Below are 16842 nucleotides of genomic sequence, written 5' to 3' on the forward strand. Positions count from 1 at the left end.
TCACGTTTTTCCCTTCCTGTGAGATTTCTCTTCTTGGATACATATATGTAAACATTTCTCAAAGTCTGTGTGGCGTTAGAAATCGATCAATTTTGAGACTCGCTGTTGTTTCACAGTTAGGATGATATAATCGGTATTATATAGAGCACAGGTGCTGATGTTTCAGTAAAGTAGCCCAGTTGGCGGAAGACCGAAATATTTTATGAGGAATGAACAAGTAACTTTCCCATCTATATACCGTTTCCCAAATTGTCTTCTTCAACAAGGGAGAGCGGGAGTTACAGATACTTGAAGACCATGATTATTATTATCTCGCAAATATAGTTTGGAAAACTTATTCCCCCTCGAATATGAAAACTTAAAAAAGTTCTTTTCATTTAATTCTTGAATTTCAATCTTGTGAAATTTTAAATAATAACCGAAACAAGTTGTCCTGATATATATACAGAATGTCCAAAAAATTGTGCAAATATGATTTTAATTTTTCGAAAAAGAAAGTGGAGAAAATTGGTAAAATTATAAAAAGATAAAAATCTCGAGAAATTCTACTTGTACTTTTCAAGTAGAATATTTTTTATTATCGATAAACATAATTTTATCGAGACAGTGTACAATGTTGTATTTTTCGTTCGTTCTTTTCTTTTTTAATTACATATGTGTTGTTGATAGGTAATCTTTTGTTTATAAGATGCTCACGTAGAACTATGTAAATGTGTTTGCAAGCCACAAGAGTGAGTCATGTCATCAGTAATTCTCATCGACAAGAGGCGCCTTTATCAACCTTGTAATCTTCAGTCTCGTTTATTTTTACATTATTTATCCGCAAAAAAATTCTTCTGATGCGAGTTAGTGACATTTCGTTACTAAATCATTTCAAGATAATTAATTCTATACATTGAAAGTAATATTAATTACTTTTATTTACCAAATTAATCACTTCTATATATTAGGGTCAAATCTTCAAATTCTAGACACTAAAAATTTAATGCGAAGTTCTTTTTCTATTTTTCGTATTTTTTTGTTCGCAAATGGAATATTAAAATAATAATTCGTAGCAGGAACTATTTTCTTATTATTGAATAACCTTGACATAACTTTGGAATTTCGTCTACCTTAATCAAGTTGGCGAATTTCCTCATGAGTGCTTTCAAGATCGAATGCGACAAGCTTCTCTCTTGAGACCAAATCATCGAGAACTTGAGTTTCGTTAAGGTAGGATTTGCTTTCATTGCACACAATATATAGAATCCGTAATCAATTGACGACGCCATTGAAGGGTCTTGAAACATTCCAAATCCCCCAATACGTCATTACGTCAATCAAATAATTCAATATATTCTTTTTAGGGTTTCTTAGTTTCTTCCTAAGAATGAATATGTTTTTTTGTCCGTCAATTATTCGAAGGTAAGAAAGGTTATTTAATACCCCAAATGATGTCATTTTACCCTGAATTAGAAATAGTTTTTTCTAAATAATTGTGTCCATTTTTTTTTCTTCTTCTTCTTTCATTCTTCTTCAAAATCATCAATAATGAATACGTAAGGAGATAAAAATTCTTATGAATATTAATAACAACATGTGTTTTATCGTATTTACAAAAAATGAATAAGCGAAGAGAAATTATTGAATATTTTACGATATTTATTTTCCTTTTTGTTTTCGTGTGTAATTTTGCCGATTTTTGGAAATGTGATGACGACTTTTAAGGTAAACAGTTTGTCAATTAACGTAATTCACACGTTCCTGCATGAATAAACAGATTCAATGGATGACAGTATGGATGTTAGTTAATGAGTAAACTAAAACACATTCGCGGTTAAGTGAATTTCCTGCCTGTACTTTACCGTTAATTCACCAAAAGTCATTCATCTGATTTTAAATTTTAAATTCCATTCAAATTGGAAATTTATCGTTTCGATGAACTTTATTGGAACCTGATGAGTGGAAATGATAAAAATCCGGATAAATTCGGAAAAAGGATTTTTTCATCATAAGAAATAATTCAAAGTAAAGAATTTGACATTATTTTAAAATGAAACCTATCAATTTTTAATTTTTAATTATGGGCAAAGATACTTTGCCCATTTAGAAGGAAATGTTTATTTTCTGCCCATTGTTAGCCATACGTTGCCCATGGTTTGAAAAAATAAAAAAATAGTTTTTCTCTGCTCGTGGTTCGCCATACTTCCCATTTCCACGCTGGTAATTTTCTTGAGGTAGAACCCGCCCCATTGTGAATTGTTTTTAAAGGAGGAAGGGAATGGATGCTTGCAGCTGAGTTTAATTTATTTGTTGTCGTTATTACGTCGAGATTAAACGGACCACGACGAGTGTTTGGAGGGTCCGGTGAACCGAAACTCAACGGGGCGCTTTAACTTTAGGTTTAATTAAAAAAAAGAACCCAAAAGAGAAGAAATTTCCGATCACAGTGTTTTAGTAGTCCCGCCTTTAATTTGAAAAACCGTAAAAAAAAGTCGATGTACTCTTTGAAGGATTATTGCAATCAACCGGAAATGTTTTCCAAATTCTATCTCTAATTCATTTTCACTTTGAACGATAAAAAAAAGAAGAAGAAGAAAAGGAAAAAGAGTGGAGGGCGTCTGCATCATTCCAGACTTGGATCTTGTTTGAGAAAATTAATCGTTCTCTGGTTTTGATTACCACTGAGAGAGAGAAAGAGAGAGAGAGAGAGATGAAGGTGAGGGGAGAGTGATACATCCAATACACATGTGATACTGATAGAAAAAGGTGATGGTGCAGCAGTAAAACTTTCCTCTACCCCCCTTAACGTTTCAAGGAAACTTGCACACGTGTTGGCGAGAACTGAAACCACTTTTGGAAAGATATATATTTTCTCGTATGTCGAGTTGGAGAGGATCAGTAACATGGTGACCGCAATCTAAGTACAACTTCCAATTAGCAATGGCTATAAAATATTTTCTTCTTGGTAGAACTGCAATTCTGTTTCAAACTATAAGGAAAAAAGGTTTCAGAGAAATTTTTACCTTTCGGTGTTTATTTTTTCAAGCCACTGCCCCTAATCCCTTAAATCTAGTGGAGTGTAATTGATATCACCCATTTGCACAAGATTTCTCCGCATGAAATTGTATATCTTAAACCCTTCAGGTACACAGGATCGTTTTTCAAATCAGCACCATCAAGGGGGTTCAAACAGAAAGGAAATAGAAAATTACTTACCGAATAGAGAAAGGTTATTAAAAATTAGAAATTATAATTTCCCGTTTCTACAAAATCGAATAATTCCGTTATTACGTCCAGTCCAGTTTAGTATTCTTACTTTACAAGTAGAGAAACGGAAGTCTGATTCGATAGTTACCCTGGAAGCATTTAATTCAATTGCAACCTCGGGGCTCTTAGGCATCGTTGTAACCACTATCAGAGAACGAGAGTGACGCAAAGTGAATTAATTAAGAGGAGTCCGAGATGGGACGAAATTTCTCTGACACTAAAACTTGGATGATATTCTACATATCGGAACAACATTGATGATGGATAAAATCCAATTTCAAGAGACGGAAGTAATTCGCAAACAGTTTAATTACTCCACTTGTCACCATTGAAATTGGATATCTGATGTGGAAAATTGTTCTGTCGATAAGCATATTAACGAAAGTCGAAAATTATTTTTAAAGTTTCAGGAAAAAATTAACTGTCACAAATATATATTGACGCCAAAGATGCCTAGAAATTAGGTTAAATACAAAATGTGATCGATTCTGTAACTTTTCCACTCTCCACTTTCCACTTTCAAGTTACACTCTCATTTTCCACTTTCCACTCTCACTTCCCACTCCCACTTTCCCCTTCCCTCTCTCAATTTCCCACTTTCCACTCTCACTTCCCTCGTCACACTCTCAGTTTCCACTTCCCTCTCTCAATTTCCACTTTCACTTCACACTTTCCACTCTTAATTTACTCTCTCACTTCCCACTTCAAGTTTCCACTCTCACTTCCACTTTTCCAGTTCCCTCTCTCAATTTCCACTCTCATTTCCCTCTTTACACTTTCACTTTCCACTTCCAGCTCTCAATTTTCACTCTAATTTCCCACTTTCCACTCCCACTTCCCTCTTCACACTCTCACTTTCCACTTCCCCTCTTAATTTCCACTTTCACTTTACACTCTTACTTCCCACTTTCCACTCTTAAATTTACTCTCTCACTTCCCACTTCTACTTTCCACTCTCACTTCCACTTTTCCAGTTCCCTCTCTCAATTTCCACTCTCATTTCCCTCTTCACACTCTCACTTTCCACTTCCAGCTCTCAATTTTCACTCTCATTTCCCACTTTCCACTCCCACTTCCCCCTCTCAATTTCCACTTTCACGTTACACTCTTACTTCCCTCTTTCCACTCTTAAATTTACTCTCTCACTTCCCACTTCAACTTTCCACTCTCACTTCCACTTTTCCAGTTCCCTCTCTTAATTTCCACTCTCATTTCCCTCTTCACACTTTCACTCTCCATTCCCAATTTCCACTTCCACTTTTCTATTTCCGTCTCTCAATTTCCACTCACACTTTTACTTCCCTCTTTCAATTTCCACTCTCATTTCCCTCTTCACACTCTCACTTTCCACTCCCAATTTCCACTTTCACTTCCCTCTCTCAATTTCCACTCTCACTTTCCCTCTCTCAATTTTCACTCTCATTTCTCACTTTCCACTCTCACTTTCCGCTTCACACTTTCAATTTCTACTCAAATTTCCCACTTTACAGTCTCATACTTCAACTTTCCATTTCCCATTTACCATTATCACTTTTCACTTCCATTTTCCACTTTCACTTCCTACTATTATTTCCACTTTCCACCTTGTGGTGTGTGAAATAGGAAATTTGGAAGTGAGACAGGAAAGTGAAAGTGGAAAGTGAGAGTGGTGATTGGGAGTGGGAAATGGAAAGTGGGAGTATGAGACTGTAAAGTGGGAAGTGAGAGAGGGAAGTGGATAGTGAGAGTGGGAACTGAGAGTGTAAAGTGGAAACTAAGAGTGGGAACTGAGAGTGTAAAGCGGAAACTAAGAGTGGCAACTGAGAGTGGAAAGTGAGAGTGTGAGTGGAAATTTTTACAGATAAAAATATGTAGTAACCAAGAAAAGGAAAATTCAATAAATAAATAAGACCGCCCCTAATTCCGTAATGACGAAAGGAAAAAAATTTGTTATTCAATTCCAACTAACACGATATAGGAAGGAAAATGAATTCCCTCTTTAAAATTCTCTTCCGTTGAGGGATTATCCTTGACACACTTGATGAGAATGAGAACATCTGAAAAATTGAATTTCCACCCAAGGTATATAATTTTTCTCAAGGAATAAAAGAAAGTTAGCAAAAGAATTTATACGTCCTCCTTTAGATGATAGACGTTTTTAAATGATAAAAAGCACTCACACAAATGTAAATACTACGCCAACTTTCTTATCTTTTCAAAACAGAGTCTACTACGGGGAGGAACGATTAAAAACTTTCTTCTGGTTTTTTCTAACGAACGCATTTCCGCTCAGTCGAACAATGACATTTTTAATTTACACTTTTTTTTAACTCAACCTTCTCGTAGACGTTTTTCGCCTAAAGCTCCTTGAATCTAGACGGCTTTTACAAATATTTTTTTCTTTCCTTGCAAGTATAGAAAAAATTGTATTTTTCCGGACCGAGGAATTTTAATTTCAACCCTTGGTTAGATATGCAAAAGGAATGGAATTCTAATGAAATTAATTTCAAATGCCATGAAAATGTAATACCAGAGACGATAGTGTCAAAAGCAGTGGTTTATGGAGTGAAGGATTCGAATATGTTGGCAATGCATATCGAAGGGTGTCGGATGACGAGCATGAGGGATGAGAGTTAGCCATAGGAGTTACTGTGGTTCGCCACAGACCTAGTGTTAGGCAGTTCGTGTTGTGGTCTCGTTTTCGCGAAAAGTTTAGCTCATAGGGGTCCAGTATTAACGATGCGATCGTGTAAATGCGGCTTGAGTTACCAAAATTTATCCTGCTCGTCAGTATAACGTTTATTTCAATTGGTATATCCAGCACCAATGATGAAAATTGGGTATCAAATAACGAGGTTATACGTCCCTTCATCATCAGACTTTTTACAGTTAACAATACAAATTGTCAGGAATTGTAAAGAATTTCTTCCTTACGAATTTGTAAGAAATTCCTTTTCCTTTCAAATCGAATTTAATTAATTTTCTCCAAGTCGTTATTGATATCAAGGGTCATTGTAATGTTTCCAAAATGAGGTCTTCAATATTCCGGGACGACATTAAAGAGATCCTTCTACAAGAAGACCTAGAAGCAATTTTACATTTCCTATACATACAGGAAAAAAAAGACGTTGGGTACCTCATGGGTAAGAAAAGGATCGTTGGGAATCATTCAACTATGAAGGAATAATAAGGCTTTCGATTCAACTTTGAAGGGATTTGGCCATTTCATATCAGGCGTGTCTGAGAGTTGCAACTTCTTTTTTCAATGAATAATATCCATTTTTACGGTGGGGAATATGCCCTTCTTTAAGGAGAGACGCTTTTTCGATTCAACCCCCCAAGATGGAAAACTTGTTTAATGGGAAAATAATAAGAGGGTGTGCAAACTTTTTGGTGATATTTACAGCTCACCTCATTGACAAACAAAGAGATTTTTAATGAGTTACTTATTCGGTGATTTAACTTTTCCCTTCTGGTAATTCACTTTTGGTGGTGATTATCATATAATAAAATATTCCGATTGTATAAATTTCCGGTAGGCAGCAAAATTCGAGGGTTTATAGATTTAGGAACGTTCCGCAGACTTCGTCTTCTTTTTCCTTTTTCATAGAGATTATTCTTTATAGTCTATGTTTAGAAAAAGGATTGATGCTTCAGCAGAAAATATTCGATTGTGGAAATTACAAAAATCTTTTTTTACTCTTAAATTCCGAGAAATCATGAGACGATCGCCTTATGATGCTTCATCACTTCTAGGAGATTGTCAACTGATCTGTACACTTATGGTCTTCTTTTTCATGTCCTGAGAACATTTAGAATTATCCCAGACACTTTAGAACGTTTTTAGAATATCTTTAAGACATCCTAGAGCCTACTGGATTAATAAATAAATTTTGATTCTTCTTTGGAAGTTGAAATAGTTCATGCTCCGAAGTTGCAAGAATAATAAAATCATAGGTTGAAGAGTCAGGGAACAAAAAAAGGATAGCGGAAAAATGAAAAGAGAGTTTACCCTCAGGCTGTGCATTGTTGCAGTGTCTGTGATTACAGACAACCCTACAAAGTCGTGTCTCCAATGAGCAGCCTCGGGCTCCGCGTCTAGTTACTATAGCTTTTAGTCTCTTAGATGCATTCTGTAATCTTTAATTTTCATATTAGTGTCTGCTATCCTGTTAATAATTTAATTTATGATTTTCTCGAGAAACCGGATAAGAGAGTTGCGGTATCCTCTCGTTCGCTTTCAATCAGAAAACTCGCTTTAAGTCACGAAGCTTGTCAAATAATATCGAAAGTTTCAAACACGTCTCGCTGAGAAACAAATCTTCGATTTTGAGAATGTTTAGGAGGCAACAAGGGCTGTCTTGAAGATGATGGTTCTCAGAGATTTGCTACGGAAGACTTCTACATCGTGATGAGAGTACCTTTTCCTCTGAAACAGTAGTAGTAGTAGTAGTAGTAGTAGTAGTAGTAGTAGCAGCAGTAGAAGCAGTTGAAGAGGGAAAGGGAACACGAGACGCAGGAACTTCTAAAATCAATTAGCAGCCCCTTAGGCAGAGGGGTTTGGGTATGCTCGAAGAACTGAGAGGGCGATAAGAAGGGGACGACGTTTATCCCAATATAGAGAAACTGGCGGAACAATCGCCCTGTTTCTGTGACTATATAGCATCTCTTGCAGTACTTTAAGTCAGTCCACACGATCTGTATTTTTTATCAACCCTTCTAAACATGCTCCATTGCCCCCAGGTCTTTAGGATTATCATAAAATGATTTAAACCGTCCTTATGACGAAAAAGTGACTTTAGGGATTTTTATTCTTCAATAATTTTCGAAACGGACAATCCGTTTAGACGATCTAAAAATTGATTCTAATTCTCATTTACTTTGATAATGTATCAAAATTCGTAAATAAAAAACCTTTGTAATTTCCACAATCGAATATTTTCTGCTGATCCATCTAATAATTGTAACTTTTTTTCATAATAACGAAAAGTGTTTACAAAATCAAGTAATGAGAATTCAAGAACAGAGATTAGATGTTGCCAGTGCAAATCATTTTTTCCTATGGTTTCAGAACTATAAAAAGCACTCTTTGAATTTCAACTCCCTTCATGCAATGCTTTTCTACATCAAACTCTTTTATTCTCCTCCGACTTTTTCAGGACAAAGAAATTCGTCCTGCTCATTGCTTTTCAAATGGACCGAAGGGAAGAAAACGTTTCATCAATATAATTGGGTTTTTTCTATTCATTACTTATTGATTATAAGGGTCATTAATTTTTTTAGCTTTTCCTTGAAAAATAAATTGTACTTTAGGATAATTTGTTTATTTTCTATTTTTGTTTAATTAATATTCACTACTTGCCTAAAATTTAGATTTTAAATATTTTATGTCCTTTCTAAATTAGAAGAAATTGGAGTGATATTTTTCTTTTTTCTCGAGGGTATTTCTTGATTTAACGTAATGAAGGACGAAAAACGAGCCAAGTGGATGTGTCGTCGTCTATAAAATACACAGGTGGTTTCTTTTTTCATGAAATTGAAAAATCCTGTCTAGTCAAAATGTTTTGGTATCGATAACGATGGTAAATTACAGTTCATGAATCTTTTTTTGTGTCATGCATCCCGAAGTTTTAAATTTTAATCCAATAGATTAAAATTAAGTAATCCGATGATAAAAATTTAGGAAAAGTGAATGATGGATCAGCAGGAAATATGCGATTGTGAAAATTACAAAAATATTTTATCCCTAATTCTGCTAAAGATGATGAGGCGACTGTCATCTAGTGTGTAATCATTAATGCATGGATCATCAGTGAAAATTCGATTGTGGAAATTACAAAAACCTTTTTATCTCTAATTCTGCTAAAGATGATGATGCAACTGTCATCTAGTCTGTAATCATTAATTTATGGATTAGCAGTGAAAATTCGATTGTGGAAATTACAAAAATCTTTTTTTATCTCTAATTCTGCTAAAGATGATGATGCAACTGTCATCTAGTCTGTAATCATAAATGTATGGATCAGTAAAATAAAAATGCGATTGTGAAAATTACAAATTCTTTTTCCCCTCTAATTCTCCTAAAGATGAAGAAGCGACTAGTGTCAACTGGCCTCTAATCATAAATGTATTCATAAATTTATTTTCATCTCAGTTGAATAAAAAAGAAATCATGAGAGAGGAAAACCGAAACTGATTTTTTCACTGCTTGTTCAAAGTGAATTTGATTCTTCCAAAGGTGTTGAAAATAAATAAAAAAGAAGACATGGAAAACTAAAGGTAAATGGTTATAAAAGAAAGGTGTTCAGTGAGGCCCGTGGGGCAAATTCCCGATTTATTCAAACCGCCAAATACTTGGATCCCATAAAGAGAATGAATGGTTTTTGTGGTGGTTGCACCAATACTCTAGAGCTGCTTTCAGGGGGTTCATGAAATACGCGCTTTTACTCTTTCTCTCTCTCTCTCCCGTTTAGCTTCTCTTATCCATTCCTTCTTCTCTTTTTTCCTCCATTTTGAATGCCTATATTTTGGTCCTTCTCTTTCCCATTGGATTTCCACTTTCACTCCCCTCGAACACTCGAAACTCTACTCCGTAGGGTGGCCAGCGCTATTACCATGAATTTACATAGTCTCACTCCAAACTCCGAACATATTGCATCGCTTTGATTTATGCGAAATATTTGCTAAATATTCCGTTTAATCTCCGTCGTTTGGAATCCAGTGGAACAAACCCAGCAATTCTGTGTTTTCTTTGTCACGATGGAATTCCCTGGAAGAATTAAAAATAAACAAAAATTTTTTTTGTTTTCATTATTTCTAATAAATTTTGTTCATGAAGTCTCTTTTTTTGTTTGAATTCGAAGTTACAAATATATGAAGGGTTCGGGGTGAAACGTGACCCACAGCTCAGGGGTGTTTGGAAGGTTGTGTAGGATTCCATGACTGCGGCCTAGATTGTATTTGGCTTCCTTCTGCTCCGAAGCTTCAACTCAGAGATGTGAGTAACGTATTTCCTAGAGAAGCCCAATCAGTCCAATAGTCGTTCTATCTCTTGGCACTCTCAATGTTACAATTTTCATAAATAAAATAAATAAAATGCAGAGGAGACTATTTGAAAAAAATGATTTCAAAGAACAAATGAATATTTCTTAATACTATTTCTATCAAACAGTTATCAATTCTAAATGGGAATTTAGAATTTCTTTTTCGATAGACCCGAAAAGTGATCATTCATTCGAATTATATGAAACGGACCGAGATTTTCAGGAAGTTTTCGGGAGATACATTCACATAAATCAAATGTCGAGGCTATTTCCGTTTTTTCCAATTCACTCACCCATTTTGATTCTCTATTCCATTTGTGTCCAGTTTTCTTCTTCTTCTTTTTTCCCTATAATATATATTTTTGTTTCATTTCTCACTTGACGCATTCATACGCCATTCTTTGTTGGGTAATAAACGTGGACCATTTGCATACTGAGTCTGGGAACAAAATAAAATGCCACCTCCTCTCTCTCTCTCTCTCTCTCGATATAAGCCACCCTTAGGGATTCGTGATTGTCTAGATTTATACATAAATCCGGCTCGTTTTACCTACATCAATAAATGAATACCTATCTCGTGTTTCTACTGATAGATCGATTTTTCAGTAGACAGTAAATATCGCTGATGAGCTCTGGTCAGTCGTTGACTTAAAAGGGGATCTGGGAAACGTATATAACCCTTCAAGGGGTTGGGAGCATAGAGTCAGGAGAAAAAAGTCGATTTTGAATATTGCATCTCTCTCGATGCCAATTTGTAGTATTTCAAAAAAAATAAACCTTAAAAACTATTTTTCATTGTGTATGACAAAAATCGGTACATCTCACAACATTTTGTGATATCATAGTTTCTTGTCATTTAATATTCATCTATCAGACGTTGTTATTAGATTTTTTATTGATTCAATAGAAGGTTAATAATTATTCAATATTTTTCTGTTACAGATTTCATTGTGTGAAGACTACAGTTTACCAGTTGATTTCGTCAATAAGCGACGTCCAGTAAGTGCTGCAGCAACAACATCCACAGTCCAATGGGCCTTACCAAGTCCTACGATAGATAAAGTAAGAAAATTAAACCTAAATACTAATTGTTAGACCTACTAATTGTTAATTTAGTAATTGTTATATTTAGTAGAAAATAAATTTTCCCTACAGAGTAACGGATTTTTAATATTTATTTCAATTTCTATAATGTAGCTTTTTTTGCACCAGCAATCTGCTTAACTTCAGAAGTGTTCTTTCTACTTTTACGACTTTTCCATTAGCCACCCCATGACTGACCCTCTTATCCAAGTGAGTATTTCAAAAAGCGGATTGAATGCCAGTAGCTGCTTTGAAGAGAGAACAAAAAGAAAATAAAAGAAGTCAACGAAAATAGAATATATTTTCAACAAATCTGAAATATTTCTCTTCAATGACTGCTCTTATTATCATAGCTTTACCATTCGGAGAACATCGTTTCCGGTGAAATTGCGAAAAGTCTTCGTTTCGGGTGCAAATGCGCATTGATATTTTTCAGTTACGTTGGGAGAATCGGATGAGGGGAGAAATATAATTACAGGGGTGACAAAATACCCCTGGGGTATATTGTGACGGAGAATTGTGAGTTGAAGGCACATGCAGGGTGAGCTAGTGACTTCCGGCGTTACTTATAATTGCTCCAGCACTCAGTTCCTGGGTTGCCTTAAAGCGTTACGCTTAAATGTTTCTACTAAAATATTACCCCTTCCATTATCCTGATGCAGTTCGTCTACCTATAAAGAAAATTAAAAGAATTTTTTTGATTTGAAATTAAATTGATATTTAATTTAGAAATTGTATACGATAGACGATTTTTACAATTACTAGAAAAGAAAGGAAAAAGGAAAGATTAAATTCAACTGTAAAAAGTACAAAAGCAGATTATATTTTTGTCGAAAGTATTCTCGAAGGGATGCTCCTTGCTAAGAAACAAAACAGCGGTCGACAATCGCGAAGAGAGGAAGCTTATAATAAAAGGGAAGCAAAAGTGACACCTGGAAACAAAGGACAAAAGTTTTCTCTCTCTCTCTCCCTCTATTCGCGACTCCACCACTTGACTCTCGAGGGTGAATCGTTATGAGTCTCTTTCCTTTTTTTCCCAAAGTCCTACTTAATACTTTGGTGCTTTATTTTATGCGTAAGGACGCGAGACGTAGATCACATTTTTCATTTCAACACAAAGAGTTTAAATGCGCGAACTTGAGAACACCTCTTCTCTTGGAATGATGGTACCGGAAAAATAACTTTAAACTGCTTTCTTTTAGTCTGTTTATTGTCGGGAATAATAGGCAGGGATGTTAAAACTCTTCCTTCCGGTACAAATAACTCAGTTTTAATTTCACATTATGATTTTAGAATCTAATTTAATTAAATGATCATTAGACTTTTTACGACCTTTGACAAACGATAAAGAATTGCAATCGCGGTCCATAGTCGTCAAGCAGTTTGAGGAATCTTAATATCAGTTAAATTCGATTGTGGAAATTACAAAAATCTTTTTTTATCTCTAATTCTGCTGAAGATAATGATGCAACTGTCATCTGGTCTGTAATCATTAATGTATGGATCAGCAGTGAAAATTCGATTGTAGAAATTACAAATACATTTTTATCTCTGATTCTTCTAAAGATGATAATGCGACTGGCATCTAGTCTGTAAGCAACAGTTAAAATTCGATTGTGAAAATTACAAATTCTTTTTCTCCCTAATTCTCACAAAGATGAAGAAGCGACTGGTGTGTAAATCATAAATGTTGAGATCAACAGTGGAAATTCGATTGTGGAAATTACAAATCATTTTTTATCCCAACTTCACCTAATGATGATGAGGCGACTAATGTCATATAGTCTGTTATCATTAATGTATGGATAGGTAGTACAAATTCGATTGTGAAAATTACAAATCTTTTTTTATCTTTAATTCTGCTGAAAATGATGATGCAACTGTCATCTAGTCTGTAATCATTAATGTCTGAAGCAACAGTTAAAATTCGATTGTGGAAATTACAAATACATTTTTATCTCTAATTCTGCTAAAGATTATGATGCGACTAATGTCATCTAGTCTGTTATCATTAATGTATGTATAGGTAGTACAAATTCGATTGTGAAAATTACAAATCATTTTTTGTCTCTAATTCTGCTGAAGATGATGATGCAACTGTCATCTAGTCTGTAATCATTAATGTATGGATCAGCAGTGAAAATTACAAATACTTTTTTATCCCAACTTCATCTAATAATGATGAGGCGACTAATGTCATCTAGTCTGTATGGATTAAAGTAAATTAAAGAAAAATAATAGTAATTTTGATTTTGTTTCACAGTTTCGAAAACCACTAACAGAAATTAATTACAGATAGACAAATAATGCTATTATTGGAGTCAGTGATCATTATTGAATGCTAATGTCTGAAATTCAGATTTTCCCGTTTGTGGTTCTGTGATCGAATTAGGGACACTTGAATTAGCATGCCTGCTGACAGGAACCGTTCTAGTAATTTCCGAATAAACATCTTGGAATTTATAAGCTTCAAAGATGGAGAGAGAGCGGATTTGATGGCAAACCCCTGAGGCAAAACGAACAACTTTCGCAGGAGAATTTCAATTTCAAGCTCTTTCGATTTAAGGCTACTTGTCTTCGTCTTCGATTTCAAATCTTATGGCTATACATTTTATCTGAAATTTGCAACTTTTAGTTTGATTTCAATCTGCCTTAAGTATGCTAAAGTATACTAAAAGAATTTCTTGATTTTGTTCTTAGTTTCATTGTTTATTCACTCCAATTATTAATTTGTTTTTTCGGGAGACATTTGGAAGGAAGATGTACGGTAGGATCTGGGTATTTATCAGTTGTCCTGTGTCGTAGCCATTAGGACAAGTAGCTAAGATTAGGGAGGGAAATTGCCCATCCCTGAAATGTCTCTGAATGCGTAAGAGAATAAAGCTCTGGCAATAATCCTTCGGGAATGCCATTCCCGAAGGAATGTAAGTGGTCTTGGGTGTAGATACACATGAAAAGCGAGAAACTATTGTTAAACCTCTAATTCCTGGAGCTAATAATTTCTATACAAATTCTTCATGAACAATTAATAACCTGCATTCAATAGGATAAAATTTTGAAATTCTCCTACTTAATTGCCACGTAGTTTAATCAACTATTTCAAGGCAGCATTAAATTACTGTTCAAGAGTTTTACTTTATCTTGAATTTTAAAAATTATTTGATGTTGTTTTAATGTTATTATTTTTTTGTAGACGGAGGTGGAGGTTGTCGAGCAGTACAGTGATCCTAGAGACAGCAAATCCAAAGCTTACATTGATCCAGGCGAAGAATCACCTTTACCCACGATTTACAGTAAAGTAAATCGAAACTACTGTCGACCTTACACAGGTGAGATAATTATTAATTAACGTTATTATTATTAAACCATTAGTGTCCAAACGGACAAAATTTTACGTCGAACTTCAAACGAAGAAATTTTCTAAAAAAATTTATCTATTTTTTCGGCCAAAGCATAATATATTGCGTAGTTTCAAGATCGCTGATTACGAATCTGATGTCAGATTTCGAAAATTCAAAATGGCGGATCCAATATGGCGGATGAAAAATTAAAAATTGATCGGATTCGCTTCAAATTTGGTACTCGGGGGTTTTTGGGGTCACTGATTACGAATCCAATGCTAGATTTCAAAAATTCAAAATGGCGGATCCAATATGGCGGACGAAAAAATTAAAAATTGATCAAATTCGCCTGAAAATTGTTACTCGGGGGTTTTCGGGGTCGCTGATTACGAATCTGTGGTCAGATTTTTAAAATTCAAAATTGCGGATCCAATATGGCGGACAAAAAATAAAAATTGATCGGATTCGATTTAAAATTAGTACTCGGTGGTTTTCGGGGTCGCTGATTACGAATATGCTGTCAGGTTTTAAAAAAATCAAAATGGCGGATCCAATATGGCGAACGAAAAAATAAAAATTGATCGGATTCGCTTCAAAATTGGTACTCGGGGGGTTTTTGGGGTCACTGATTACGAATCCAATGATATATTTCAAAAATTCAAAATGACGGATCCAATATGGCGGACAAAAATTGAAAATTGATCGGATTTGCTTGAAAATAGTTACTCGGGGGTTTTTGGGGTCGCTGATTACGAATCTGTTGTCAGATTTCGAAAATTCAAAATGGCGGATTCAAGATGGCGGACGGAAAAATTGAAAATTGATCCAATTTGGTTGAAAATAAGTGCTCGGAGGTTTTGGGGATCGTTGATTAAGAATACAATATATAAAACATAGTATTTATATGACAATTCTTTATTTTAGTAGAAATTGTAGTTACTACAAGTTTTCCCTTCTATTTTTAAAAATAACTTTGATAATGTAAATTTTATTTTTAAAGAATAATTATTTCCTCCGAATAAACCTTTTTTCTTTGCCTCAAGAAGAATTCGATAAAATGCAAATAGAAGAAAAGCAATAACTTATCACTGTTCTTCGTCGTTGAGAGAGAGAAAATGTTTTTTCGTCACGAAATTTCTCGATTGACCGTAAAATATTTTTTTTTTCAAGAACTCCAAATGGGGATACGCCTAATCTCTGTTTGTATGCAAATTCAACATTGTAACTTCGATCCCAAGTAAACACCTTTAGAATTTGCATCCTTACTGTATTCATGGGCTTTTAATTCGCGGATGAACTCTCGAGATGTTTGCATGATGGTTTAAGCCTTTTTGGAAAAGGGTCTGAATAAACGTCAAATTTCTACATTATCAGCTTTCGGGTCCCTTAATCTACATCTTGGGGATGATATGATATTGGCTTTTGGTTAGAGTACACTTTCATTGTAATAAACTTTATTAATTGTCTGGACAATATTGGTGGTGGTTTCTAGTTTGAAAGTGAAGGAAAAGATGATTCGAATTAGTGAAGAAAGAGTAAAGTGGAAAGTGGATTTTGATGGATTTTTAAGTCTAAATTGGATGAGAATTAAAAAAAACAAAAGAGAGACCGAATAGTGGTTCGAACAGTAATAGGGAAAGTGACAATGATACGTCTAGACATTTTCTCTTCGCATCCATTTCCGCTGGCTCTTAGGGGTTCCCGTGGTTGCATACGCTTCGTTTGTTCCAACTTTTCGAGCCTATGGTGTGCCTCTGACATTACTTGGCACTGACACCTAACAAATCCCCTTCCATTCGTCGCAGATATTTAATTAAATTCCCATTCCAATGTATGTCAATGCCAACATTAACTCCTTTTATTCTAACTTTGACCATCAAACAAAACTAGAAAATTAGTTTTCGTTTCTTCACTTCTCTCTAGAATATGTTAACTGAAAATAAATCTTAGTACTTTTGATCTCAAAAAAAAAGAAGTACTTTTAAGAAGTTGTTTTACATGTTTTGAAGGAATACAATTTACATTTCTTATATATGTATCTACTGCATGAGTCGGGAGTGAAGAAAAAAAGAAATGTAATTTTATTGCAAACTAAGGTAGAGTCTCAAAATATTTTTCGAATGAATAATTCATCGCATGTTCCTACA

The 16842-nt window shown here is 34.6% G+C and overlaps 1 protein-coding gene across 1 annotated transcript in view; it reads left to right on the top strand.

Annotated features, from left to right (window-relative positions):
• The window catches only part of LOC122502475, a 156980-nt gene that overhangs the window by 121543 nt on the left and 18595 nt on the right, over nucleotides 1-16842 (top strand). Inside the window, exons 3-4 of the mRNA XM_043612550.1 lie at nucleotides 11214-11333; nucleotides 14548-14683. Of these exons, the coding sequence (XP_043468485.1) occupies nucleotides 11214-11333; nucleotides 14548-14683 (256 nt within the window). The remainder of the gene's footprint in view (nucleotides 1-11213; nucleotides 11334-14547; nucleotides 14684-16842) is intronic.

The sequence above is a fragment of the Leptopilina heterotoma genome, unplaced genomic scaffold (genome assembly GCF_015476425.1).
Source record: "Leptopilina heterotoma isolate Lh14 unplaced genomic scaffold, ASM1547642v1 Lhet_23, whole genome shotgun sequence".
NCBI classification, from domain to species: domain Eukaryota; kingdom Metazoa; phylum Arthropoda; class Insecta; order Hymenoptera; family Figitidae; genus Leptopilina; species Leptopilina heterotoma.